General features: G+C 46.3%; 1 protein-coding gene across 1 annotated transcript; it reads left to right on the forward strand.

Annotated features, from left to right (window-relative positions):
* Nucleotides 1-10,171: 10,171 nt before the first annotated feature.
* Nucleotides 10,172-27,350, forward strand: LOC104660289 (putative BPIFA4P protein). Its single transcript, XM_010360601.2, has 9 exons — nucleotides 10,172-10,208; nucleotides 15,035-15,148; nucleotides 16,152-16,299; nucleotides 18,375-18,479; nucleotides 19,382-19,531; nucleotides 22,025-22,106; nucleotides 22,751-22,814; nucleotides 24,666-24,745; nucleotides 26,996-27,350. Exons 2-8 carry the CDS (start codon nucleotides 15,049-15,051, stop codon nucleotides 24,704-24,706), a joined length of 690 nt encoding a protein of 229 aa, XP_010358903.2. The 5' UTR covers nucleotides 10,172-10,208; nucleotides 15,035-15,048; the 3' UTR covers nucleotides 24,707-24,745; nucleotides 26,996-27,350.
* The last annotated feature ends 646 nt before the right edge of the window (nucleotides 27,351-27,996 follow it).

Raw genomic sequence — 27,996 nt, forward strand, 5'->3', positions numbered from 1 at the left:
GGCCCTGAGGATTCTTGGAGAATCAGGGGACACCTAGCCTGACTGGAGTCAAGAGTATAAGGCACAGTGATGCAGGCTCAGAGGCCTGTGGCCCCATCTCCACCTGCCCTGTTGGCCCCACTAGCCTCTAGGGGCCCCACGGGAGCAGAGATGTCTTTTCCAGGTGGTCCTGAGAGTTCTCAGTCTGTAGCGCCCTCACCCACCCCTCCCATCACCTGAGAGCCTGTGCACCCACCTGCCAGGCTGCCTGGAGGTCCAGCTTCCCTAGTGAGGTCGAGAACCCTGGGATGCTCACCTATCCTATGGAGACCAGCTTCTCCCTCCACCCAAGGCCCCTCCATCCACACCCCAGAATGCAGCTCGGCCCATGCTGCACCAGGCTGTGGCAGAGACAGCATCACACTGCTCACAACAACGCGTCATGGGGGGCTGCCTTTGTGCGGCATGCGGGCTCTATTGATTCCTTACCACACCCATGCACCAGGAGAGCCATTATCACACCCATTTGACAGAGAACTCTGAGGCTGACGGAAGCAAAGTGACTCCTCCGGGTCACACAGTGAGCAAGGGGGCAGAGCCGGGCTTTGAATCCACAGCTGTAGGACCCCTGGATTTACTACAAATGAAGACACTGAGGCATAAAGAGGGCCCAGGCTCAGAGAGGTGACATCCTGGCTTCCAGACACTTTGGCCACTACTCTTGCCAGTCTCCAGCAGGCTCCACTTCCCTGGCCCAGGACAGAAGGGGTGCTCTGGGTGCTATTCTTCTCCCCCATGTGTGGACCCTTGGCTCTTCCTTTGTTCTAGAAGGGGCAGGACACTGCCCGTTCCCACAATCGCGTTGGCCTCAGCAGAGATGGAACACGGGCCACACCCTAATGCACGCTGTCGCCTCGTGATCCCAGCAGGCTCTCCTTTCCAGTAGGGAACCCAGCCCCAGGAACCTTTGCCAATTTTGCCAAGCAGCCATCTCATTACTCTGCACAACTCTAGGAGGCAGGGAAGGCTCTTGTCTCCACGAGAAACTCAAACTCAGAGAAGCCAAGGCCACACAGAAGCCAACACCCAGCTGCTAATTCACTCGAGGGCTTCCTCTCTGATGAAGGCAGTCTCACGGAGTCAGGTGGCCTACGGGGGCCCTTTGATTCCTTGAAGTTGCCTAGAGGGCCTTGGACCAGCAAGCTGAATCTCCTCCTGAGCCCCTCTGCTGAAGACCTCAGCTCTGGTTATGACTGCGAGTTGCTTGACACAGGGTGAAACTGAGGACTTAGGCAGATCTGAGTTCAAGTCAGTCCCTGCCACTTTCTAGCAGTGTGACCTTGGGCAAGTTACTTAACTTCAGCTTTCTCACCTGTCAAATGGAATTAATAGAAAATCTGCCTCACTAGGCTTGTGAGGATTAAATGAGGAGTCAGTGAGTGGAAAGTGTTTAACCAGGGCCTCATATCAAATAAGCACAGGATGAATGTTGGCCTCTATACCCTGAAACTACTGTTACAACTGCCATGCTCAAGTTTGTTGACTGACCGATAAAAATATGGTAGAAGAATCGTGGCCCAAGGAGATCTTGAGTTTCTACCTTGTTTCTATGAGGGAGGACTGCTAACTAACTCCCAGTGTGCATTCTTCTCTCCCCAAGATTTGGCTAGACATATGGACCCCAGCCAGAGACTATACATCTCCCAGCCTCCCTTGCAGCTAACTGTGGCCATGTGACTAAGGTCTGGCCAATGGCATATAAGCAGAACTAATTATGCAAATTCCACTTTGTGCTTTAAAAGGAAGGGGATTCCCTCAACTTCCTCCTGGCATTCTCCCTCCTCTGCAGTTAGAAATGGGAGCAATTGGAGCAACTGCCCTGGACCCAGAGGTGGAAGCCCTGTGTTGAGAACACCACAGCTGCTCCAGCAGCCCCAGACCACTCAGCTCTGGGCTCTTAAGGGAGAAAGGAATGAACTTGCTTATTTAAACCACTATGTTGGTGTCTTTTTGCTAAGTCTGCTTTGTCTACATTGTACCTAATTCATTCTTCCAGTCACATGCTGTGTGACCATTAGGCAGCCAACTTCCCCTCTCGGAGCCCTGTTTCCATATCCCCGAAAGTTCTTCCTACTCTGACAACAAAAGTTAATGTTTCTTCCATAACTGAAGAGGGAAGGAAAGAATAGACATTTGTTAAGTTTCTACTACATGCCAGACACTGTATTAGACTGATGATGACTTTGCCCTCCAGGGAACAGTTGGTAATGCCTGGTATGAACCCTGAAAATTTGAGACAGGTCTCAGTTAATTTAGAAAGTTTATTTTACCAACGTTGAGGATGTGCGCCTATGACAGCCTCAGAAGGCCCTGACAACATGCGCCCAAGGTGATCGGAGCACAGCTTGGTTTTATTCAATTTAGGGATATATGAGACATCAATCAATATATGTAAAAAGTACATTGGTTCTGTCCGGAAAACCGGGAAAAACGAGACAACTCAAAGCAGGGAAGGAGCTTCGAGATCATAGGTAGGTGAGACAAATGGTTCCATTCTTTGGAGTTTCTGATTAGCCTTTCCAAAGGAGGCAGTCACAATATGCATCTATTTCAGTGAGCAGAGGGACTTTGAATAGAATGGGAGGCAGGTTTGCCCTCAGCAGTTTCCAGCTCGAATTTTCCTTTTAGCTTAGTGATTTGGGGATCCCAAGATATCTTCCTTTCACACTGGCAATATTTTCAGTTGTCACAAATGGATGAGGTGTGTGCTACTCCAGGAGAGCATGTGAGCAGAGGCCAGGGGTGGTGCTAACCATTCCACAGTACACAGGACAGCCCCTCACAATGGAAGCATCCAACCTAAAATGTCACTAGTGTTAAGAAACCCTGTAGTAGGCAACTGGTATGGGCTGAGGACAGTGAGGGCCAGGACCCTGGGACACAGCCTCAGGATTCTCCACCCTTGCAGCTGGGGAGCCCGGGTTAGGCAATTTGTGGGTGACCATATCTGTGAAGGACTTTGCCATCTGTGTTTTAGGACCTGGGGAGAAAGAACCCCGTCCCCTACCCCTCCTCTACATTTTAGATACCCCAGAGGGACTCCTTTTGGGATTCCCACTGACATTCAGGAAGCACACAAACCCTTCTCTGACCCCAGCCAGCCCGAGTGGCCACCTGTCTTTGCCACAGTGACCCTGCTCCCATGACCCTGCGGTGTCTCAAGCCCTCCAGGAATGGCAAGGAAGGGATGCAGAGCCAGCAGGGAGATCACGGGGTCGCTGAGGAGCTGTGCCCGAAGGTGGTGCGTGTCTGGAAAGGCCCTGCAGGAGCTCCCACAGGATGGTACTGGGGAAATATGTCCATGGAGCCAAAGATAAATTAAAAGAGGCACCAGAAGGAACTTCCTTGATTAGAGACAGCTCCCATTCAGATGACCTATTAACAATATCTGTTAAAACATCAGCTGGACCAACTAATCTTCCAATCAAATACCAAGATGGGAAATTCAGATTGCACTCTGTCCTTTGCGGCAAGTGTGGATTCATCTAATTGACCGCTATGTTCAGATGAGCAAGGATGAGCAGACGGGCGGGAAGGTTCCAGAACGGCACTGCTCACCTTTACTGACCAAAGCACACTACCCATTAGCCCTGATGAGGCAGGAAAATAGGGTCTGGAGGCAGGGAATGCAAGGCCAATGCACACTTCAGCTAGGACAGGAAATACCCTCTCCACAGGGCCTACACTGAGTAAATGACTTGGTAACTTTACTTCATCATCTTCATTTACACAGGGCGTACCCCAAGTACAGGGTTTTTTAACTCACAAAAACTCTGTAACAGGGCCTTTGAGCTCCTGTGTTCCGCTCTGCTCCCACACTGTGGAGTGCACTTTCTTTTCAATAAATTTCTTCATTCCTTTCTTGCTTTATTTGTGCGTTTTGTCCAATTCTTTGTTCAAGATGCCAAGAACCTGGACACCCTCCAGCAGAAACACCGTCTCTACAGCAGCTCTGGGAACCCCCCGCTGACACTCAGTGATATCTGTGAACCCCCTGCTAACAGCCAGTGATATCTGGGAACTCTCCGCTAACAGCCAGTGATATCTGGGAACTCTCTGCTAACAGGCAGTGATCTCTGGGAACTCCCCGCTAACAGGCAGTGATCTCTGGGAACCCCCCGCTAACAGGCAGTGATCTCTGGGAACCCCCCGTTAACAGCCAGTGATCTCTGGGAACCCCCGCTAACAGCCAGTGATCTCTGGGAACCCCCTGCTAACAGGCAGTGATATCTGGGAACCTCCTGCTAACAGCCAGTGATATCTGGGAACCCCCTGCCAACAGGCAGTGATATCTGGGAACCCCCTGCTAACAGGTAGTGATATCTGGGAACCCCCTGCCAACAGGCAGTGATATCTGGGAACGGCCTTGACCAACAAGACTAAGTTATTTGAAAGAATATCTGTTCCAGGTATAAGTGGGGGTTTTTTTGTTTGTTTTGTTTTTGTTTTTGAGACTAGAGTCTTGCTCTGTTGCCGAGACTGGAGTTATAGGCGCCCACCACCATGCCCGGCTAATTTTTTGTATTTTTAGTAGAGACAGGGTTTCACCATGTTGGCCAGACTGGTCTCGAACTCCTGACCTCAAGTGATCCGCCGCCTCGGCCTCCCATAGTGCTGGGATTACAGGCCTGAGCCACCGCGCCCGGCCGTGTTTCTCTTTTTCTAAACATGCCTTACATAGAGTGTCTCCAAATGCAGCTATGTAAAAGAGAACCAAAACTCGAGTGACTGCTCTGAATAGGTATGCGGAATTCTTTGTAAGAACCGCTGAAGTCAATCTGATTTAAATGCGAAGAGGCAGCTAGGTATTTAAAGTTTCCCCAGATATCTTCACCTAAGTGATACCTCCCTTCCTAAGGCGGACCAAGGCCGGTTGATCCTTTTAAATTAAAAATAAAATGTCCCATGTAAAGGCTGGAGGAGTGTTTTATCAGAATGCCTTGCCTTTCTGAGGTTCCTTTCTATTAGGTCGAAGGTCTGTGCTCCAGGAGGAGAGAAAGACCTCCTCATAGGAATGCTGAAGGGACAGCAGGAACTGAGCTGATCCCAGGCTTCACTGCAATTTCATATGCCTGTTGGTCAGTCTCTTTTAGGGCATTCTATATTTTGCATTCTGATGTACCTAAGAGTTAAACAGTTGTTAAACAGATCATGCTTGTGAGTATTTCTCTCTCATTTTGTACAATTAACCAAACAAACAAACAAACAAAGCCCACGAAGCCCTGTATTTGTCTTTTTCTTTTTTTTTTTTTTTCTTTTTTTTTTTGAGATGGAGTCTTGCTCTGTCACCAGACTGGAGTGCAGGGGCGCCATCTCGGCTCACTGCAACCTTCTCCTCCCAGGTTCAAGCAATTCTGCTGCCTTAGCCTTCTGAGTAGCTGGGATTACAGGCACATGCCACCACACCCAGCTAAGTTTTGTATTTTTAGTAGAGATGGCGTTTCACCTGTTGGCCAGGATGGTCTCGATCTCCTGACCTCATGATCCACCTGCCTTGACCTCCCAAAGTGCTGGAATTACAGGTGTGAGCCACCGTGCCCAGCCTGTATTTGTCTTTTTACTACATGGATGAACTCTGTCATATGAATAAGTACTGTACTAATCCATTTTAAGGGAGCCTTATTTTGGAAATATTTCAAACTGGTGCCAATGGAAAAGGCTTTTTTTCTTTTAAAGCTAAAGACAAGAATGTCATGCTATACAGGTACAACTTTATCTCTGTTAATAAAAACCAATGTAGATATAGACATTTTACCCTTTGAAGTAGCTGTGTCCCAACCTGTCGCCATTGATTTTTTGGAAATGGCTTTAGAAATGTCCAAGTTGGGCCGGGCGCGGTGGCTCAAGCCTGTAATCCCAGCACTTTGGGAGGCCGAGACGGGCGGATCACGAGGTCAGGAGATCAAGACCATCCTGGCTAACACGGTGAAACCCCGTCTCTACTAAAAAATACAAAAAACTAGCCGGGCAACGTGGCGGGCACCTATAGTCCCAGCTACTTGGGAGGCTGAGGCAGGAGAATGGCGTAAACCCAGGAGGCAGGGCTTGCAGTGAGCTGAGATCCGGCCATTGCACTCCAGCCTGGGAGGCAGAGCGAGACTCTGTCTCAAAAAAAAAAAAAAAAAAAAAAAGAAATGTCCAAGTTGGGCTGGGCGCAGTGGCTCACACCTGTAATCCCAGCACTTTGGGAGGTCAAGGGTGGCAGATCACTTGAGGCCAGGAGTTCGAGACCAGCCTGGCCAACATGGTGAAACTCTGTCTCTACTAAAGATACAAAAACTAGCCGGGCAAGGTGGCGCATGTCTGTAATCCCAGCAACTTGGGAGGCTGAGGCAGAAGGATCGCTTGAACCCGGGAGGCAGAGGTTGCAGTGAGCTGAGATCGTGCCACTGCACTATAACCTGGGTGACAGAGTGAGACTGTGCCAAAGGAAGGGAGGAAGAAAGGAAGGAAGGAAGGAAGGAAGGAAGGAAGGAAGGAAGGAAGGAAGGAAGGAAGGAAGGAAGGAAGGAAGGAAGGAAGGAAAGAAGGAAGGAAGGAAGGAAGGGAGGGTGAGAGAAAAGAAAAGAAAAGAAAAGAAAAGAAGAAAAGGAAAGAAAAGAAAAGAAAAAGAAAAAAAAAGAAAAGAACAAAAAGAAATTTCCAAGATGTCCTTGAATTGTCTAACTATGGACATTGGCAGTTGTCTCCCTTCTATCATGTAGAATACTTTGACTTAGTATTCTTCCAGATACAAGGGGATATTTGCTTGTTTTTCAAAGTGTTTATTTACTGCTGCTACTATTTGATTACAATGTATTAAATTTTAAAACCTGCGGAAGTGGTCAGGTGGGGAAAAAAATCCTGTAGTGGACCTCATACACCTTTATCTCATTGAATTCGGATTTTTTCTCAGTGATCCAGTGAATGAGTCTTTGGTTAGGTGTGGCAACTCAGGGTCAGAGAGGTGAAGTGACTTGCCTGAGGCCACATGGCTGGTCAGAGGCAAAATGGCGTTTAATCGGAAGTTCATCTCCTCCATAGCTTTTCCCGCTAGCAAAAGATGAAGGATGGGAATTTTCCTTACTGCCTATAATTTGTGGCAATCCAATCCCACAGAAAATACACAAGGAGGTGCTCAAAAGTCGGGGCTTCTTTTGGGCAGTAACTAACTCGGGTCAGTGCCAAGCCTTAGTCCATGCTGTCCCAACCACCTAGGACACCTTTCCTTCTCCCTCACCTGCCGGTTAAATCCTCCACTGCTCAGGAGTCACCACCCAGCTGAGCGGGGACTGCTCCTTAATGTTTCCAAAAATGAGACACTGTATTTCTCGACATGCAGGTCTAACCAAGCTACCTTGTCACCAGCGTCCAATGCAGAGAGAACACTCAAAAATCATCAGTTCTTAACAGCGTGGCTTCCACGCTTCTCGTTCACCCCTCTGCCTATCTGCCTGAGGGCAGGTGCTTCATTCCTCAACAGCTCCAGTGCCTAGCAAAGGTGCTAGCAAATAACCCATGATGAATGAATGAATGAATGAACGAGCGAATAAATGAATGAGCCTCTTCTTGACTGTACACAGACACCATCTCTGGGCAGCTGAATGGGTGAGTAAGCAGGAAAACTCTAGCAAACCAGGATTAGGGGGTATGGGAGACCTGCATTATTTTCTGTTAACCAGAGACAGATAATGGAGGACAAAATTGATGGACCATGGACCAAACGCATGGCTTCTAGGTGCATGGCGCCAGGCTGTGGAGGGAGTAGGGCCAAGATCACCAGGACCCACTGATGACCGATGTGGCCAATGTGGAGTGGGGGAGTTTCCCCTCTCTGAGCCTCCCTGGGGCCAGCTCTGGCTTCTTTCTCACCAAGCCCAGAACTTAAAAATGGGGATGTGGTGAGGGCTTCCTGGAGGTGGTGATGTCCCATGAAGGAGGCTTTGGGGAAGAGGAGGATGCTTTGGGAGGGAGAGGGACATCTACCACAAGGGGATATGTGGGAAGAATGAAGGCACAACCTAAGTGGACATGAAGTTATCCAGAGAGTAAAGCACTCAACTCTAGTGCAGGCTCTTTTGAAGCCTTTATTCAGTTAAATCAATGCTGCCCATTCATATGGATCTCTCCAATGTTTGCTTGATTCATACAGGATAACATTTCAGGATCCAAACTGTTAACTCTATGCCTTGGAACATTTTGTGACCCCAGGAACACATCATGAAATATTTACCAAACTGGATCTTTCTGTTTACACTACGATGATAGCGTGTACATATTTCACTACATCTTTGCCAGCAGATGGAAACCTTTACTATAAATATTTGCTCTGTGAATGCGAGTAGAATAAATTTCATCACACTGGAAAAGGCAAAGTTCTCAAATTAGGGGAGTCAATTGTTACACCAACTCAACAGACTTGTTTTCTGGGCATTTTTTAAAAATGGAAAAATAACTGTAGTTTCCAGCTGGGTGGAAATACAGATCTAAGAATTTGCTTAGCTGGAATCACAATGATGCAAAAAAGTGGAACGGAGAAAAAAACTGAAAAGAGATGCCAAAATTTGACAGAAGTCTATTTGTTAGATGTGACTTACTTCTGTGTTAGTGCATGCAAGAAAAAAAATGCATTTTCAAAAAAAATAGGGAGGTTGTTGAGTATCTAGCTGAGCCAAGCCTGTGCTGAGCAATTCAGAGATGACCTAGGCAGTGCCTCTGCAACCTCAGCATGCAAGGAATGTGTTCCTGCTACACTTGTTGCAGGGACTGGAGGGACTGAGAGGGGAAGAGGGCAAGACCTGTTCCCACCATCAAAAAAGTACAGCCTGTTCCTGCTGCAATAACAAAATACCTTAGACTGAGCAATTTATAAATAATAGAAATTTACGTCTCACAGTTCTGGAGGCTGGAAGTCCAAGATCAAAATGCCAGCAGAGTTGGTGTCTGGTAAAGGCTTTCTCTCTGCTTCCAAGATGACACCTTCTCACTGCAATCACAAGAGAGAAAGGACAAAAGAGCAAAAAGGGACAAATGTTATGTCCTCCCATGGCAAACGAGAAGTGGAGGGGCTAGGCAGCTATCTGAGGCCACCTTTATAAGGACACTGTCCTATGCATGAGTACAGAACCTTTATGACTTAATTGATTCCCAACAGGCCCCACCTCTTAATACCACTGCTCTGGGGTTTAAGTTCCAACATACGAATTTTGGAGGGACACATGCATTCAAACCATGCACGTGTTTTAAGACATCTTTGCAATTAAGGCTTTAGTGGGGTCCCAACCTTTCAAATGGTTGAGCATATCTGTTCTCAAGTCTTCAAGGAACAAACCTCTTCAGTAAGATAGAGAACAGTTACCCCTACCCCACAAGGAAGCCACAGCTCTGCTCTAAAAGGAGGAAATTGTGATGTAGTGTGAAGGTTACAAGCTTTCATAGAAGGTAGAACTAGATTCAAATCCTGATTCTATTATACACTAGCTCTAGGACCTTGGGCAAGATTTGTCTTCTCTTGAGTCTTAGTTTCCTTATCTGTAAAATCAGGTGAATTAGTTCTTGCATGATAAGGATGCGTTTGTGAAAATTGCCTGTCAATGTGAGCTGTTATTTTTATAGGTGGAGAGGCGGAGATCCGGAGAGGGCTTGGGAGCTGTCCAGCATCAAACAGCAAGAAATGGGCAGCGCCATGCTGGAGCTCAAGGGTCTGGGACCACAGACCAGTAGACTGAAGCTAGGACATCCTCTGCCTCCCCACTCATAGAAGACCGAGCCGCTTCCTTTCTCAGAGTCACCAGACCCATCTCGCTTATTGTACAGATGAGAAAAGCAGCTCAGAGCAGGGCAGGGATGTGAATGTGACTCCTGCACACCGTCTTCCCGCTTGCAGCCCCTCTCGGTGCTCTCCATACTCTCTGCACCTCTCCATTTGATGGCATTCATGATGTACAGATTCAAATATGTTGTTGACATTTTCCCGGGCCTTCCAGGCAGGCATGTTTGCTTTGGAGGTATTGGATAGACGTGGTAAAATCAAGGGCTTTCCATCAGCTTCCTAGCTGTCCATCACCCAGTGCCACGTCTCCCCCAGCCATGGGATCACTTGCCATTTATACAGTCTGCCCCCCTACAGAGTCATCGAGAATCAACCTACAGAGGCCAGAGTGTCTCGACAGTACACCAGAGAAATCCAGGTAAGCACAAGGCAATGGCACTCTCCAACCTGCCTTTTCATCAGATGCTGAACCAGACTAAAGCTTTTGATACATGTTACCAGTTACAAATTGTGTTTGGTTCTAGCACAGAATATGAAAAATCATGGCTTCAGTCATGATGAGAAGCCCAGGGTTAGGCTGGCGGAGCCTGCCATCTCCTTCCTTGGCTACCCCTAGCATGTGGCTTTCATCTTCCTTCTAGTAAGATAACTGCTGGGCTTCAGTCATCATGTCTTACATGTAATCAGGAAAAGGCAGGAGAGGAAAACAAAAGCATGACTTTGCAGCTGGGTCAGTCACTCTAGAGAAGGTTTTAAGAAGCCCCGACCCACAATTTCCATTTATATCTCATGGACCATCCCTGGTTGCAAAGAAGTTTGGGAAAGATAATTTCTTTGTTAAGCACATTTCTTCCCTCAAAAATAAAAGGATTCTATAAATAAAGAGGGAAGAATGGGCATGTGCCCTCAGCTCTCCAAGCTTCCATTTCCTGCTCTTTAAAGGAGGCATGTCAATAACTGTCTCATAGGATTGGGATGTTGTAAGGAATCAGGGCACTCCTCCAGCACCCAGCAGGAAAGATGCTTCCCGGCCACCCTCCCCTCCTTCAGACTGTCTGTGAGTCTTCCAAGGGTACTTACTGTCAGAATCAGGGAGGGATAAAGAGGAACTTTAATTTGCAAATTCAAAATTAACTTCTATTTAGTGGCACTAGGCTAAACAATTTTCAAAATGCTTGCTGAATTCTCCTAGTAACCTTTTTGAGTGAGATGCAGATTAAAGTATAAAAAACTAACAGGCGGGAGAGCCAGGTGCTAGCCACTAACTACAGCCGGCCTTAGGAAAACTTAACCCTGATCCGAGCCTCTGTGTCCCATCGGTAAAATGGGTATTGGGCTGGGTGCAGTGGCTCATGCCTGTAATCCCAGAACTTTGGGAGGCTGAGGTGGGAGGATCACGAGGTCAGGAGTTCGAGATCAGGCTGGCCAATATGGTGAAACCCATGTCTTCTAAAAATACAAAAATTAGCCAGGCATGATGGCGCACGCCTGTAGTCTCAGCTACTCAAGAGGTTGAGGCAGGAGAATCGCTTGAACCTGGGAGGCGGCCGTTGCAGTGAGCTGAAATCATGCCACTGACTCCAGCCTGGGTGATGGAGCAAGATTCCATCTCAAAAAAAAAAAAAAAAAAATGGGTGTTGGGTGGGTAGGAATGAGTCCAAATGACTCCTTTGCTCCCCCCCCCCAATCTCTTTTAGCTCCATAGAGAACTTCTCAGAGTGACCCTGAAGCTGACTCTACTTACCTGGTATCCCACGGGTACTGCCCCAAGACGCTGAAGGTCTCGGGCCTCCTCATCCTCTGTTGGTTTCTTGCCCTGCTGTCTGCTCAGTATTGGAATATTTGACTTGCCTGTGGATTTATTATATTGTATATTTTAATTTCTTGGCCTTTAGTCCCTTGGTCATTTTTTAAGCATGCATGCCTTGTAAATTTTTATTGGATGCTGAACATGATAGTGAAATGACATTATCTTTTTTCCAGAAATGAAGATGGCAGAAAGATAGAGCAGAAATGGATCATGACCTTGCCTTGGCTTAGCTTTGTGTTTTATTAGATAGAACCATTTTGGTCTTGTTCTTACTTTTAGAGGGAGACTATTTCTAGGGTTTGGCCCTTTCTCCTAGAGCAAAGTCTTTTGTGTCTTCACTGAGAGCTTAAGATGTGTACCAAGGTCCCTCCCATCAAAGAGGCCCACCTCCAACCAGCGCTTCCTTCCCCAGCATCACACAGTGGAGGTGCTGATGTCTCTGTTCAGCTTTTTAACTTTCCGCTGCTGTTTTCTGCCTCAAGCCTGAGAGTCCCACCCTGCAAGGGCGCAGCTTAAAAGTTGAGATTTCAAGGCTCCTTCCCTGGAGACCTTCCTCTTTGGGATTTTGCCCCTCAAGTCCCAGCTACTTTGGTGGCCCCAAATTCCAATTTTTGTCTCCTCATCCCTGTAAGACTCTTTTTGCTTGGACTCTGGTTGATATGTTGGAAAATGACCTCAAGCAAAAGCTGGGGTGAATATGGAGCCCACCTTGAATGATGGCTCTTTCTCAAGAATCACAGCATTTCAAATTGTGCCCGTGTAGTTGCTCATGGATGTCCTCCTTTGTTTTTATAGATTTCCATCTCTTATAGTTGACTCTAGTTGGGAGGGTTAGTCTGATGCAAGATACTCTGTCGTGATCAAAACCAGAACTCTGCAGATGGAACTTGAGTGTAGATTTCACAAGGACTGTGAACCCTCAGTGTGGTTCAGGGATAGGGTGAGAAGGATGAACACAGAGAATGCTTCCATATTTATAAAAACAGGCCAGGCGTGGTGGCTGACGCTTGTAATCCCAGTACTTTGGGAGGCTGACGGGGACAGATTACCTGAGCTCAGGAGTTCACGACCAGTCTGGGCAACACGGTGAAACCCCGTCTCCACTAAAATTAAAAAAAAAAAAAAAAATTAGCCAGCTGTGATGGCTTGCACAGAGGTTGCAGTGAGCTGAGATTGCGCCACTGCACTCCAGCCTTGGTGACAGAGCGAAACTCCATCTCAAAAACAAAACAAAACACCACACACGCACACACACACACACACACACACACACACACACACACACACAAAGAACTTCAGGGTTGGTTATTTCTGGAAAATGCTTCACGGGTTATAATGTGGCAGGGAAATGCAGAAAAACACCTAAGGATGTTCCTGCCGGTGCCATCTGGGGTAAAAACATGAAAATTGCCCAAAAGAGGAGACATTCCATGAACATCGGTCAATACATACCTTAGAAAATTCTGCAGACGAGGAGGTAGACAGTCCTGATGTGCTGCTACTTAAATAAATGCTTCTGTAGAAGCATGACAGGCCAATCCTTGTTTCTCATCATGTTACGTGAATGCATACCTATGGAAAGAAAAACTGCCAAAAAAAGACACAACAGAAGTTATCTCTGTGAACTTATTTTTATCTACTTTTTCTGTCTTTGTACATATCTTTATTTTCTAATTTTTCTACTTGCCTAAAAACAGATCACCCAAATTAAAATGTTAAACCATGAGGTGGTTCACGCCTGTAATCCTAGCACTTTGGGAGGCCAGGTCGGATGGATCATCTAAGGTCAGGAGTTCGAAACCAGCCTGGCCAACATGGTGAAACCCTGTCTCGCCGGGAGCGGTGGCTCAAGCCTGTAATCCCAGCACTTTGGGAGGCCGAGACGGGCGGATCACGAGGTCAGGAGATCGAGACCATCCTGGCTAACACGGTGAAACCCCGTCTCTATTAAAATACAAAAACTAGCCGGGCGAGGTGGCGGGCGCCTGTAGTCCCAGCTACTGGGGAGGTTGAGGCAGGAGAATGGCGTAAACCCAGGAGGCGGAGCTTGCAGTGAGCTGAGATCTGGCCACTGCACTCCAGTCCCGGGCAACAAAGCGAGACTCCGCCTCAAAAAAAAAAAAAAAAAAAAAAAAGAAACCCTGTCTCTACTAAAAAATATGAAAAAATTAGCTGGGCGTGGTGGTGGGTGCCTGTGATCCCAGCTACTTGGGAAGCTGAGGCAGGAGAATTGCTTGATCCCAAGAGGTAGAGGTTGCAGTGAGCTGAGATCACACGACACTGCACTCCAGCCTGGGCAACAGAGTGAGACTCTGTCTCAAAATAAATAAATAAAATAAAATAAAATGCTAAACCAAATGGGTTATGAATTTACATGAGAAAAGTGACCAGGGACTGGGCTGAGAGTCTCCTTAGAATCTGTCAAGGGTCTAAGGAGAGAGTTGTCCCCTATCAGCCTCTACCTGTTAGTCTCAGGTCCCAGTGGGGCCATTTGCACTGGCATTTGGTTGAAGTCCCAGGAAGCCACACGAACACCTGCATGCACCTCCTTTCCGGGAGGGGTGGAGTGTGTGTCAAGGTCCCAAGGGCCACTCCCAGTCCAGGGAATGCACCGTTTAAACGGGCACAGTAGATGGGCCTGTAGTGTCCACATACTCCAGCCCTGGTCCCTCAGCCTGGGCCCTTCTTGTCCGTGCTGCAGAACCTACTCTCTCCCACCAGCTCAGGGAGGTCAGCCCTTGAAAATGTCAAGTGAAAATCATGATCATAATGACGCATCGGCACAGTGGTGACCATTTGTGAAGCACTTACAATGTGCAAGGTGCTGAGCTAAGTGCTTACAACAAGGGCAAGAGGAAGGTATGCGTTTGTATCCTCTGCAATTTCCAGATGAGGAAAGCCTCAGGTATCCAGCAGGTAGGTGGCAGAGCTGGGATTCCATCCCGGGTATGTCTGTCTGAAGCCAGGGCATATCACCACCACCATTTCACTGTAAAATGAGGAGAGTGTGTCCTGCATAACATCGTGTGGTGAAGCAACTTGCGCTAAATCCCACAATCCCACAGCTGCTAACAGGTGGGGGACTTCAGAGACCATTGTCATAACTCTATCATTATGCAGCCTCTTGTAGCAGCCGTGAGCAGCCCTGCTGGGGAAGGCAGTGTCCCTGCGGGAAAAACCGTATGTCCAGCTTTTGGGCATAAATACAGGTTGTGTGGCCTTGGGCAAGTGAGTTCATCCCTTGGACCCTCCGTTTCTTGCTCTAAACTCTGAGGAAAAGCAGGTCCCTCTCTGAGCCTCAGTCGACCAATCTGTAAAATGGACATAGGTGAATGGGTCCACATGAGTTCTGTGGCCACGTCAGACCTAAGCTCTGGGAAGACTCTCTCGGAAAGTGTCCTTGCAAATGACCTCTTTGCCCTGATCCTCCACAGGGACCTAACCCAAGATGCTGAATGTCTCCGGCCTCTTCGTCCTCCTCTGTGGGCTGCTTGCCTCATCCACTGCACAGGAGGTCCTGGCTGGAGTTTCTTCCCAGCTCCTTAATGGTGAGACTGTCCTGCTCTGGATCATGCAGAACCCTGAGCCAATGCCAGTGAAGTTCTCATTAGCAAAGTGCCTGGGACACAATTAACACTATTAATTGTTCGCTGTCCTGACTGCAACATCGTTTAATCCTCATTTTCCGAGAGCCCCCTCTTTCCTGTCTCCTTGCTGTGCTTTATCTATCAAGACCCACCATCAAAGGAACCAGCTCTGCATGGACTGGTCCCTGTCCCAGCCTTTGTACCTGCTGTTCCCTCTGCCTGGAACATTCTTCCCCTACCTGTCAACATGGCTGCCTCCCTTCCTTCAGGTCTCTGCTCAAATGCCACATTTGCAGAAAGCCCTTCCTTGACCTCCTGCATAAATGAATCCCTCACCCTGCCTTTTATTTTTTCGTCATAGGATGGACTGATATTCAGCGGCACGGTCATCATGGTTAAAATATTGAAATTTTGGGTTATACTATTTGGGAAATACTTCCTGCTTACAGACTCTCCAGGTGCTCCCCATTGCCCCAACCATCCCAGCTTCGCCCCCAGAACTCTAGCTTCCCCATGAACTAAACAACTATGCAGTTAACACCTGGCACAGCCCAGGGACCCCAGGACCTGGGTCCAGAGTTATGGCCAGTGCCCCTGTTGAGCTCGTTGCTAAATACTTTGAAACCAACCCCTTCACAGCACTTGTTTGCACCTGAATCCTGCCTGTCCCTTTATCCTCCACTTTTTCATCTGTCTCTCCTCAGCCCCGTAAGAATGCCAGCTCCATCAGTGTGGTGCCCAGGGTGGTGAACAGACTGGGTGCATGGCCCAGGTGCATAGTAGGCCCCTGTGAATATTTGCTGGATGATTATGTCTGGAAGTTGGCCCAGAGCCCAGCAAGCCAGAAATAGCTGATCGACAAGTCAGAGCCACATAGGGGACATGCTCAGAAGTCAGGGTTATATCTGAGGATCTTTGGCATCTAAATGTCTACATGGATTTGGGGGTGGGACATTCTTTACAGATTTGACTCAAGGACTCCTCAGGGCAGACTTTCTTCCCAGCCTGCAGACAATCGGCCTCCAGAAATCATTGAGTAGTGCCTTCGACGGTGTATCAGGCCTCCTGAACATCTTGGGACCTCCACTCACCAATGAGATCGACACTGTTAGGTGAGTGGTCTCTGATCACCAACCACCCCCAATCCAGGCTGTCCTGGTTTGTTGGATAGTTAGAGCTCTCCCCACATTTCCTGACCTCGCAGAGGCCCTTCCCTTGCAAAGAGCCTTTCCAACTCTGATGGCCTGAGATCCCCTGGTTGGGAGAAACTCCCACTGCAGGAGGGTAGGGGACGGGCTAAAGACACAGGGATCCAGTCTCCTTGTCTGGGAAGAGGATGGCTGCTCACCAGCTGTGACAGCATCACCAATCTCCCCCTTTCTCTGAGCCTCAACATCTGCCCTGTTCAGTGGGGAATAATAGCATCTACCCCCATGGGATTGTTGTGAACATTAAGTGAAATAATATGTGTAAAATGCTTGCACATCTTCCTCTCCTCAGTAAGCATCCAATCACAGGTAATAAACAACAGCAAGAATGTGATAATCCTAATACTAGATGATGCTGGGCTTTAGGGTTAGACTGGCCACCAGAGTATAAAAGACCTGGGTCCCTTGTCTCACAAGCTTCTTAAACTCAACATGTCCAAAACTCAACTGCTGACTCCCACCTTCATCCCTGCCCCAACCTGTGCCTCTCACTGCCCAGCCCATCTTACCTAATGACAACTCCATCCGTCCAGTTGCTCTGGCCAAAAATCATGATGTCCTCCCTTGGCTCCTCTGTCTCCCTTGCACCTGCTTCCAGCCTGTTGCCAAATCCTCCCTGTCACTTCTGCCTTCAAATCACAGCCAGGTATCTTACCACTTTTTTTCCCACCTCTGGTGATCTGAGCCACCATTATCTCCCCGCTTGACTTACAGCCACGGATTCTCCTGCTTCTACCCACCAGCCCTCATCTCCTCCATTCTGTTCTGCCAGTATCCAGAAAAATTTTTCTAAGAAGCAGAGCCAACCCTGTAACTCCCTTGTCCAAACCCTCCAATGTCTTATCTTCGCCCTCAAAACCAAGTCCAAAGTTCTTACCACTGGTCCTCAAGGCTCCACGCAATCTGGCCCTGGCTACCTCGCTCACCTCTTCTACTAGTCTCGCCTCACTCTCTGCCTGCTAGCCACACAAAGCCTGTTGCTGTTCCTCAAACACACAAGCCACAAGCCACATTTCAGCCTCAGGGCTTTTGCACTTGCTCTGCCTTCTTTATTATTTTTCCTATTATTATTGTTTTGAGATAGGGTCTCGCTCTGTCTCCCAGGCTGGAGTTCAGTGAGTGGTGTGACCACAGCTCACTGCAGCCTCAACCTCCTGGGCTCACGCCACCCTCCTGCCTCAGCTTCCTGAGTAGCTGGGACCACAGACACATGCCACCATGCCCAGCTAATTTTTTGTTTGGTTGGTTGATTTTTTGTTTTCCTTTGTTTTGTTTTCGAGACAAGGTATTGCTCTGTCACCCAGGCTGGAGTGCAGTGGCACAATCACGGCTCACTGTAACCTTGACTTCTCAGACTTAATTGATCTCCTGCCTTGGCCTCTCAAAGTGCTGGGATTACAGGCATGAGCCATGCACCCAGCCTTGCTCTGTCTTAAGCCTGTCCTTTCCTTCTCCTGACTCTCTGCACGACTCATTCTCACTTCATTCGTGACTCTGCCCAAACGTCAACTCCTTTGATAAACCTTCCCTGACTACCCTGTCTGAAATTCCACTCTTCCCAATATTACCTTCCATTGTCCTGATCCTGTAGGGCCTTTTTTTTCACCATGCCTATCACTTTCTGTATGTATTTATTTACTGGATTTATTCTCCTATACATACATACCTGCTCCAAGCATCTGCTGTATATGGCTTTCAGTCTTATTCACTCATTGATTCCAGCCTGCTTGGTGCTGGGCAAAGTGCTGAACATGATTATTCTGAGATGCATTAAGATAAGAGCTTCTTTTTGCTCGGAGATATATTTCCAGTGCTTATAACACATAGTAGCTTTGCAATAAACTACCTGGTTAATGAATGAGTAACCATCTTTGCCTATATTCAACTTCTTCTCTGCAAGGGACCTGCCATTGCACAAAGTGAGGTCCACCTGCAGCAGGAGCCACAGCCTCCCTGTGTTGTGCTGTTTCTTCACCCAGGATACAGGTGAAAAATCCTCAACTCCTCCAAGTCTCCATCGAGAGCACCCCTCAAAGAAAGGAGGCCACTGTACGAGTACCATTCATATCTGAGTTGATCGTGCAGTAAGTCACAGCTATGAGTCTCGCAGGTTCCATCGGCTTTTGCACAGGAGTCGGGGGTTGTGGGCAGGAGCCCTAACCAAAGGACTCAGCAACAGACTCGCTGTGTGGTTAGAGCAAAACATCCACCCTCTCTGGGCCTGAGTCACCCCATGTGTAGAATGAGAGGCCTGCAGAATACTTGAGTGCTCCAAGCTTGGGGCCCCTCTGGGGAAAGCAGAAGGGTTGAGCAGATTTCCTCCCCCTACCTCTTCCAGACAGCCCCCACCTTCATTTATTTGGACTTCGTGAGTCCGCTTAGTTCTGATTGAATGTAACTGAAAACAAGAACACAGAATCACCTCTGGACCCCAATTCTGTGACACTATTGCCTAGAGATCACCCCAGGAGATGCATCTGGCCCACTGATAAATTTTGTCTGGTTTGCATGGTGCATCTGCAGAGGCCAGGCATTCTCCAGTTCACCACAGCCTTTACCTCTCCCTGTGAAACTAACTGCCGGTCTACTTCATTCATTGCCATTTCAAGCCTGGTCATCAAGGCAATGGATTCTGAGACCTCTAGAAAAGGACTTTCCAAGGTCAGATGCAGCTTCCTAGTTTTGATAAGATGCCATACTTAGGATCAATATTTTCCTTCCTAACTGTCCCCAGAGCCAGAGATAGCAAGTATTAGATTCCCTGAGTGCAGAACCCTCTGACTTAGCCACTGGCTGGATGCATGACTTGGAGAAAGCCATTCCCATTCTCCAGGACTGAATGGCCTCTTGAAAAATGAGAAAATGACCTTAACAGGGTGGTTTTGAAGATTCTGTGGCAACATGGGGAACCTAGTTCTAGAAACAAATGGGGATGTAGTGAGCTCTGAGCTTCTCTCCCACCTGCCTTACCTCTTCCCTCCCACAGGCTACTGACCTTGAAGCCCTTCACAGCTAATATGCAGTCAGATATAAAAGTCCAGATTCGTTTGGAGAAGAATGTAGGTGGCAGATATGAACTTGCCTTTGGGAACTGCAAGCTCTTGCCTGAGGCTATCTGGATCCAAACTGGAGCCCAGTGAGTTCTCCATCTGTCTTTCTCTGTGTCCAGCTGGTTATGATGATATTCCCAGTGAGGTTTCACCTGAAAGATGTCACCAGAAAAACAATACCCTACAAAATTAGGCTTTTGTGTGTATGGTGATGTGTGTATAATAAATAGGACTTTCTGTGCCTTTAAAATTTTGTTTTTTACAAAAGTAATAATTCTATTGACATGAAAAGAGACTTACCAAATAGGACTGAGAAAAAAAAAAAAAAAAAGGATTGCTTGGCCATTTGTTGATAGGTTATTTCTAAACTTTTTGGGCCTAGTGAGGTGGCTCATGCCTGTAATCTCAGCACTTTGGGAGGCCAAGGCAGGTGGACAGCTTGAGCCCAGGAGTTCAAGACCAGCCTGGGCAACATAGCAAAACCCTGTCTATACAAAAAATATATAAATTAGCCACGTGTGGTGGTAGGTGCCTATAGTCCCAGCTACTAGGGAGGCTGAGGTGGGAGGATCACTTGAGCCCAGGAGGTTGAGGTGGCAGCAAGTCACAAGCATGCCACTGCACTCCAGCTGGGGCAACAAGCAAGACCCTGTCTCGAAAACATTAAATTAATTAAAAAGACAAACATTTTGCTATCATAAATAACCCAGAACATTTTGATATAGGAAAATTTTCCAAAAATAGAATTATTTTCTTATTGTAGATTTTTAAGATTATTCCAAAAGTATACACAGTTCTACAACTTCTAAGTTTTAAGCACTGCCAAACCGCTCACCAAATACCTTACCAATGGAACTGAACCAAGTGGCATGTCTCTAGCTGATATTGGGCAATTTTGTCCCATATACAATAAATCCCAATTATTCTCTTTTCACAACATTTATTCTTTTATACATATATACCTTCCCCAAGCATCTGCTATAGATGGCTCTCATTCTTACTCATTTATTTCAGCCTGCTTGGTGCTGGGAAAAGTGCTGAATATGATTATTCTGAGCTACGTTAAGACAAGATCTTCTTTTCACTAGGAGGAAAATCCCACAAATGCTATTATTTTCATTACTTTGACTACCAGTAGAAAAAGATTTCATCATTTCTTAGTCTCTGATATTTCTTCTTCAAAGAAACTGTCTTCAGAGATTTTGTCCTTTTGTTAACTAGAGTTTTAGTGTTTACTTCTAAATTTGTAATCCTTTTTCAAAAGTCTTCCTTTTAAATATTTTTTTGAAATGGGGTCTCACTCAGTTGCCCAGGCTTAAGTGCAATGATGGTATAATCTTGGCTCACTGCAAGCTCCACCTCCCCAGCTCAGGCGATCCTCCCATCTAGGCCTCCTGAGTAGCTGAGATTACAGGTGCAGGCCAACATGCCTGGCTAATTTTCATGTTTTTTGTAGAGACAGAGTTTCACCATGTCTCCCAGGCTGGTCTCAAACTCTGGCACCCAAGTGATCTACCTGCCTCAGCCTCTCAAAGTGCTGGGATTACAGGCATGAGCCACCACACCTAGCCCTTTTAAAAGTTTGTTTATTTGTTTGTGTGTTTAAATTAAGGCTGATATCTACATTTAGCTGAATCCAGTGGTCATCACCAGTCCATTTTCTATCTTGTTTTCCTCTTTCACGAATTCTCTATTTTGATTCATCTCAGTTGCTCACTGTTTTAGGAAAGCTCTGGGTGTGGAATGTTTTCTGCACACCTGGTCCTGTCCTCCTGACATGCTCAGACATAAATGAGAACCAGGCCAGATTCACAGCCCATCTCCCATTCTGAAAACTCTGCAAATACCTCTCTCTCCCGTGATGTACTAAAGAAAACATGGCCCTCCTTTGTGAGGAATCTGAGACCTAAGTTTGGAAGCAGTAGATAATAGCTGATTTCTTTTTTTTTTTTTTTTTTTTTTTTTTTTTTTTTTTTTTTTGATAATAGCTGATTTCTATGCACACTCTTTAAAAAATAAAGACATAAACCCTTTGCCTGAGAATAGGACAGATTTATCCTCACATGTTAAGGATTAGAGACTGAGTCAGGAACACAGAACACAAGGACACCTTTATGCTATTTCCTGCTTCTTTCTCCTGTCTCCCAATTAAAGAACGATGTTATACTGTTCCTTCCATGAAAGCACTGGCCCTCCGGCAGAAGAGGTAAGTTCCACTGTAGCATCAGGTAATCAGAGAAATGAGAAAGTGAGAAGGAAAGAGAGAACTCAGAATTAGCCAGGATGGTCAGGAAGAGCTTTCTGAAGGAAACCAGTTGGCTGAGCGTAACAAGAATTTGAAGAAGGCATCTCCAGAGGGAGATGCAAAATAGTCACAGAGAAGATAATGGTGGGTAACAATGATAAGGGAAAGGTGACTTAAATTGGACGATTAATTTTAAGGAGCCCTAGAGTGTGGACTGGAGCAGTAGGACATGGCTGGGTGAAGAAGTTCACGGTCATTGAGCAAAGAAGTGATGTGGAGAAAGGAATCCGAGAGAAGTTAATCTGTTCTGCGTATTTTCTGCCTCTTCATTTAGACTCGCCCCAGCAGCAAAATTTATTGTGGCAAACATAGAGAGAAACCTGAAAAACATAGTAGCCCATGATCTGGGACAAAAGGTAAGTATGCAAACCCAGATTACTTCCGTTTTTGAGCTGAGACTCAGATAACGAGGGATTGGATCTTCTTGATGAAGTGGGAGGAAATCTTCCAGGAAGGAGAGCTAGGGAGAGATGGAGTGGCATCTATTAAGCTCCCATTCTGCAATCGGTCACCGGTGAAGCATTTAACAGACATTCTTTAATTCTTCAGGTCAAAATCAGCATCCGTGTGACCAGAAGGGAGTTGATAATTCTCTCCAAAACTCAGTTTCCTTATCCATAAAATGGGGATAAGTAATCACAAAATTAACATTCACTAAGCACTCAAACACTATGCTAAGTATCCAAATTTTCTTATCTCATCCTCCAAACAATCTCATACTCCAGGTGACAATATCACCTTCATTTTCCAGATTTAAGAAACAGTCCCAGGCAGGGCCAATGACTTACTCAAGCCATACAGCTGCCAAGTGGCTGAGTTGGCTTGTGACCCTCGGGCAGCCTGAGCTGGCTTGTGACCCTAGGGCAGCCTGTCCCCAAAACCCATCTACTTGGTTGTCCCCAGAATGGGTTGGCTTAGGAGAACTTGCCTTGCTCACTCCTATTTAGGCTTTATTAATGGAGCCCTCCTCCTGACTTTTGCCTATTTCCTTGTCTTTCAGGTGTGTCCCGTGATTAATAAATGGCTCTACAACCTGGAGCAGCATGTGGTTAAAGAATTGATTAGTAAGTGCTGGAGGTGGGAAGGGACAGGAACACTCTAGAAGAAGTCTGAGACCCCTCTGTCACCCTGTGTATCTCATTTCCCCTTACCTCACCCTGGCACTTCTCCTAGACCAAAAATCTCTTTCCTGCTGAAGTAGAATGGTCCCTAATAATCACAACCTTAATAAACTCAGCTGACATTTACTGAGGGGGCCCAGTGTGCCAACATGAAGCACTGTGCCTGCACTAGCAATTGAATGTGCATCTTTAGCTAAGGACATGCTTGTTTCAATTCTATTCTTGTCCTCAGCCTAGAGCAGCTAAGATATGAATGAAGGCTTCTCCAGGGGAGAAAATCTGCCCAACTCTCCCTTTATTCTCCTCTAAACTTTTATGATGTTGATTGACGGGCAGGAAATTGGTCTGGTTTCAGCCGAGACAAAGACTGCCTCCTTTCAGATGTCTCTACCTCAAGCATCCAGAGTTTTCATATCTGCTAGAATTCAAAGCAAAAAATGCAAGATTGAATCCCAGCAGCTCAGGCCCCCATCAGGACTCCAAACCTCCCCCACCAGAAAAAAAAAAAAAAAAAAAAAAGCTGAATTGAAAGGTATATGCCTTCATTCACTGAATATTCACTATTCCTGCCAAGTGCTAGATGCCGGAGTTTCTAAAGTTCTCTCGAGTGGCTCTCCCAGCAAGCAATTTTCTGACCTATGCTTATATACCTTCATTGACCGGGAACTCACTACTTTTTTTTTTTTTTTTTTTTTTCGCTTTTTGAAATGGAGTTTCACTCTGTTCCCCAGGCTGGAGTGCAGTGGTGCAATCTCAGCTCACTGCAACCTCTGCCTCCAGAGTTCAAGTAATTCTTCTGCCTTGGCCTCCCAAATAGCTGGGATTACAGGCATGCATCACCACACCTGGCTAATTTTTGTATCTTTAGTAGAGACAGAGTTTCACTGTATTGGCCAGGCTGGTCTTTAACTCCTGACCTCAAGTGATCCACCCACCTTGGCCTCCCAAAGTGCTGGGATTACAGGTGTGAGCCACCACGCCCGGCCAGAACTCACTACTTATGAGGTAGGAAGCTTGAGGCAACTAATCTGGATGAGCGTAAAAATTCCCAAAGCTTGTGATCCCAGGCCCATACAAATGAATGGGACAGCTCAACCAACACCTTCACTCTGCTATTGGGCCATCGCTTCAGAGAGATGACCAGATGAAGTGAGACTCCAGCTTCAGTAATGGCACCTTTCTCCACTGTCTCATTCCAATGTAGGAGCTCTTAAGTGATTAGCTTGGAAGGAAGTGGTTGTTCCTGATCTACAGATAAGGAAACCAAGATCCAAGAACTTTAAGCAATTTATCCAAGATTGCTTAGCAAAAAATAATAACAATTAAATCTAAATGCATATTAGGTGCTTTACTATGTGCCAGGCTCTTTGTGGACTTTACATATGTTAACTTGATCAGTCCACACAACTCCATGAACTAGGTATTATCACTATCTGCATTTTAAAGATAAGGAAACAGAAACAAAGGAAGATCAAAATGTTTGCCCATGTTTCCATGGAAGAAAGTGTCAGAGCCAGAGTGAACCCACATCCTCCAGCTACAGAGCTCACACTGGTAGTCACTATACTGCATGGTTATCCATGCAGTATCCATGCAGTATCCAGAACTGTCCACGAAATCATTCAAGACAGCCAGCAGCAAATCAGAGCTTCCAGCCTCAGACTTCTGTCTCCACACCTTGGGCTCATTCCCCCTCCCCATTCTGCTCCCAGTGCTGCTCCAACGGGGAAACCTCCCTGGTCTCTCTGATCCTCCCCCACCCCCACTGTCTGAGGTATCTGTTTTGCATTCTAGATCTGGTCCTGCTGCAGGAAAAGTACCAAGTCACCATCTAAATGTCCCCAAAGTGAAGGAGCTACTTGTGTACCAATCCGGTGAGAAACCAGAGCATATTTCCATTCCTTAGTGATGACCTTTGGCCTTTAGGGTCATTATAAGTGTGTTACTCATTCATTTATTAAATTGTAGTTAAGCCTCTACTATATGCTAGACACTATTCTACATGTTAGGAATACAGCAGTGAAGGAGATGGACAAGGAATCTGATTTCCTGAAGCTTGTATCCTAGTTGGGAATACTAACAGCGAACAAAGAAATAAAATTTAGTCAACTAAATTCCAGAGGATGGTGGGTATTCAGAAGAAAACAAAGCAGGAGGATGTGGACAAAAGTAACTGAGGTGGGGACAGAGAGAGGCATCAAATTAATATGGTCAGACAGAGGCTCTTTGGGGAACAGATATTTCGGCTGAGCCCTGAATGATCAGGCAGTAGGAGTTGTGCCAAGACCCAGGAGAAAAGTATCACAAGCAAGAGGATGAACACGTGCAAAGTCCCTGAAGCAGGAATGAAGGAACTTGCCTTTTTGAAGTAAAGAAAGGAGGTTGACATGGGCTGGAGTGTGCAGGGAGCTCAGTTTTAGGAGACATCTTTACAAGAGTGATATCTGGCAGATAAAAGGAAGGGAGTTTCTATAAAAGGAGATGTCATTATTCATTCATTTATCATGTATGTATTTGCAACAATTCTGTGCTGAATACACTCTGCTCAGGTGTCACTATCTCAAGTCTCTCAAAAATGGCACATCCACCACTCTCTTCCCTGTTTTATTTTTCCTCATAACAGTCATTATTATCTTACTTCCTACTGTATTATCTGTATCTTTTCTCTACCCCTCCCAAAATAATGTACAACTCATGAAATCAGGGACTTCATCTTATTCCCTGTTTTATCCTAAGTTCCAGGATTACAAAAATGAATCACACATGGCCCCTGATCTCAAGATCCCCCAGCCTAGCAAGAGATAAAACAAATAAATAGGCAATTTCTTGTGCACTGAGGTGATCAGTTAAGGTTCTATGGAAGTAGACAGGCAAGACCCAGTAGCCTTGCCAGGAGACTTCCAGGAGTCTTTGCAGAAGAGGCAAGATTTAAACTGGGTATTGAAAAATGATAAAGACTCTTTTGGTGGGAAAAGACATTATAAGCAGAGGATACAGCATGTGCAAGTACACAGAAGCAGGAAAGGGTCTGATGCTCTGGGCAATGGGGAGAAGCTCTGGGTGACTGCTCGTAAGAGTCACGGGGGATAGAGGTATCCTCCTCTGAGGAGGAAGGATAAGCATGTAATAAGCTGTGCTGTACACATGCTTTGTGAGAACAAGGTCACATGTGATGAATCGAGTTGTAATAAGGTACAGTCCATGACGGGGACATAAAAAATTAAGTGGCCAACACCATAATGGAATCTATATCCTTGAGTTAATTGGCTTAGTTATGTCATACTCTAAACCATTGTTATCCAATGGAAATATAACAGGAGACACACATGTAATTTTGAATTTTCTAGCAAAGCCATCTTTGAAAGGAAAAAGAAACAGATTATATTAAACTTACTGGTTTATATTTACAGATTATATTAAACTTACTGGTTTATATCCAAAATATTATCATTTTAACATGGAATGAATATAAAAGTAATAAAATATTTTACATGTTATTTTTGTGGTAAGTCTTTGATCTGATGTGTATTTTATACCTACAGCATATTTCAGTGTGGACTAGCTGCATTTCAAATGCTGATATCCATGCGTGACTAGTGGCTACCCTATTGGACAGTGCAGCTCTCTCTAAGTTAATTGGCTGGCAGTTGCAAAACGTTGAAAGGTCTAGGGCATCTCAGGTGCTCCTGCCAATATATCTAGGCAGTCACTTAGCACAGAAGTCCCAAATCTGTGACCCCCCCATATTATATTCAGCTCACAGACGTATTTGGTTTAGCCTATAAAGTGTTTTATACATGTGACTGAGTTGCCAATATTAAAAGTAAGAAATATGTCTTTTGATTAACTAGGGCACCTGGTGATATTTTGTATTATTGTGCTGTGAAGTAGGCCAAGGTGACGAGGAAGAGCCACCTTAATTGATGAAAGGAAGTCCAGGGAAACAATGAGAAAACGTTATCCAGAGAGAGGCAGTGGATGGGTGTCCCTACAGGAATAGACTTCAGCACCACGGACAGCAGTCATACCAGCACGGAGGGAGAGGGCAGGAAGTGGGAAAGGCTGTCAGTTCTGACCGGAAAAAAGGGTGTGAAATTTACTAATACCTGGATTATTTCACACAGAATCAGCTTCTGCATCCTAGTCTTCTCCCTGGAATGTTCTCCACACTCCAGGACACCACCTGCGTAGATGGTGTTGATTATTCAGCTGATGCCTGGAACTGCATGACCCACCCTGGACCCAAAGATCCCCTGCTTCTCTGGGTATGGAGGTTATTTCCCTGTAAATCCTCACCAGAACCTCTGTGCTGATTCCCTGTAATCTTCCCACAATAAATTTTTAGCAATTCTGAACTGCAAATTGTCCACCTTACACAGCGCCATGTGGATAGGGGCAACGTAGCCAGAGACAGTGGTGGGTCTGGCCATGATAACGAAAGTCTGGAAAGCAGGGGAGGATACGTGGGTTGATTTGTCCTTAGACAAGTGACTCCAGAGTCAGGGTTCAAGATGGGTCTACCCTTACTATTCTTCCTGCCTCTCCTTGCAATGCCTGTGGCTGGGGAAAGCAGGGCTGAGGATCATGTTGAGCAGCAGAATGGGGTGTGGGATGGAGCAGTTGGTGGGGAATGAGCAGCAGCTCCTCTGAGCTCCCTCCTGCAGGCCTGGCTACCTGGTTCCCATCCGAGCCCCACCCCTCCCCAGCTGGGTAGATTTGGGGATTTTACTTAACATTTCTGTGCCTCTGCAAAAACGGTTATATATGTGTGTATATATATGTTCCATTCTTTATGTATATATTATATACATAAAGAGTGGAATGAACGAATGACTAGATGAATAATGAATTCCATTCCTTAGAAGAGTAATTCTCGAAGTATGGACTGAACCCCCTGCATCATCTCTCTAGGGTGTTCATTCCAAAGGCAGCTCCCAGCACCTCCGCCAGCCCCTTCTAAATCAGATTCAGAAATCTGCATTTAATGCTTCTGCCTTCTGCTGTTCCCTGGAGTTTGGGGACCTCTGCCTTTTGCTAGGGACCTGGAATTCCCTTAGGGCCCCAAGGAGAGGAAGTGGACACCCCAATTGGCCGTTGGAGATCACAGGTGTGCATAAGCCTGCTT

Source organism: Rhinopithecus roxellana, chromosome 13, assembly GCF_007565055.1.
Source record: "Rhinopithecus roxellana isolate Shanxi Qingling chromosome 13, ASM756505v1, whole genome shotgun sequence".
NCBI classification, from domain to species: Eukaryota; Metazoa; Chordata; class Mammalia; order Primates; family Cercopithecidae; genus Rhinopithecus; species Rhinopithecus roxellana.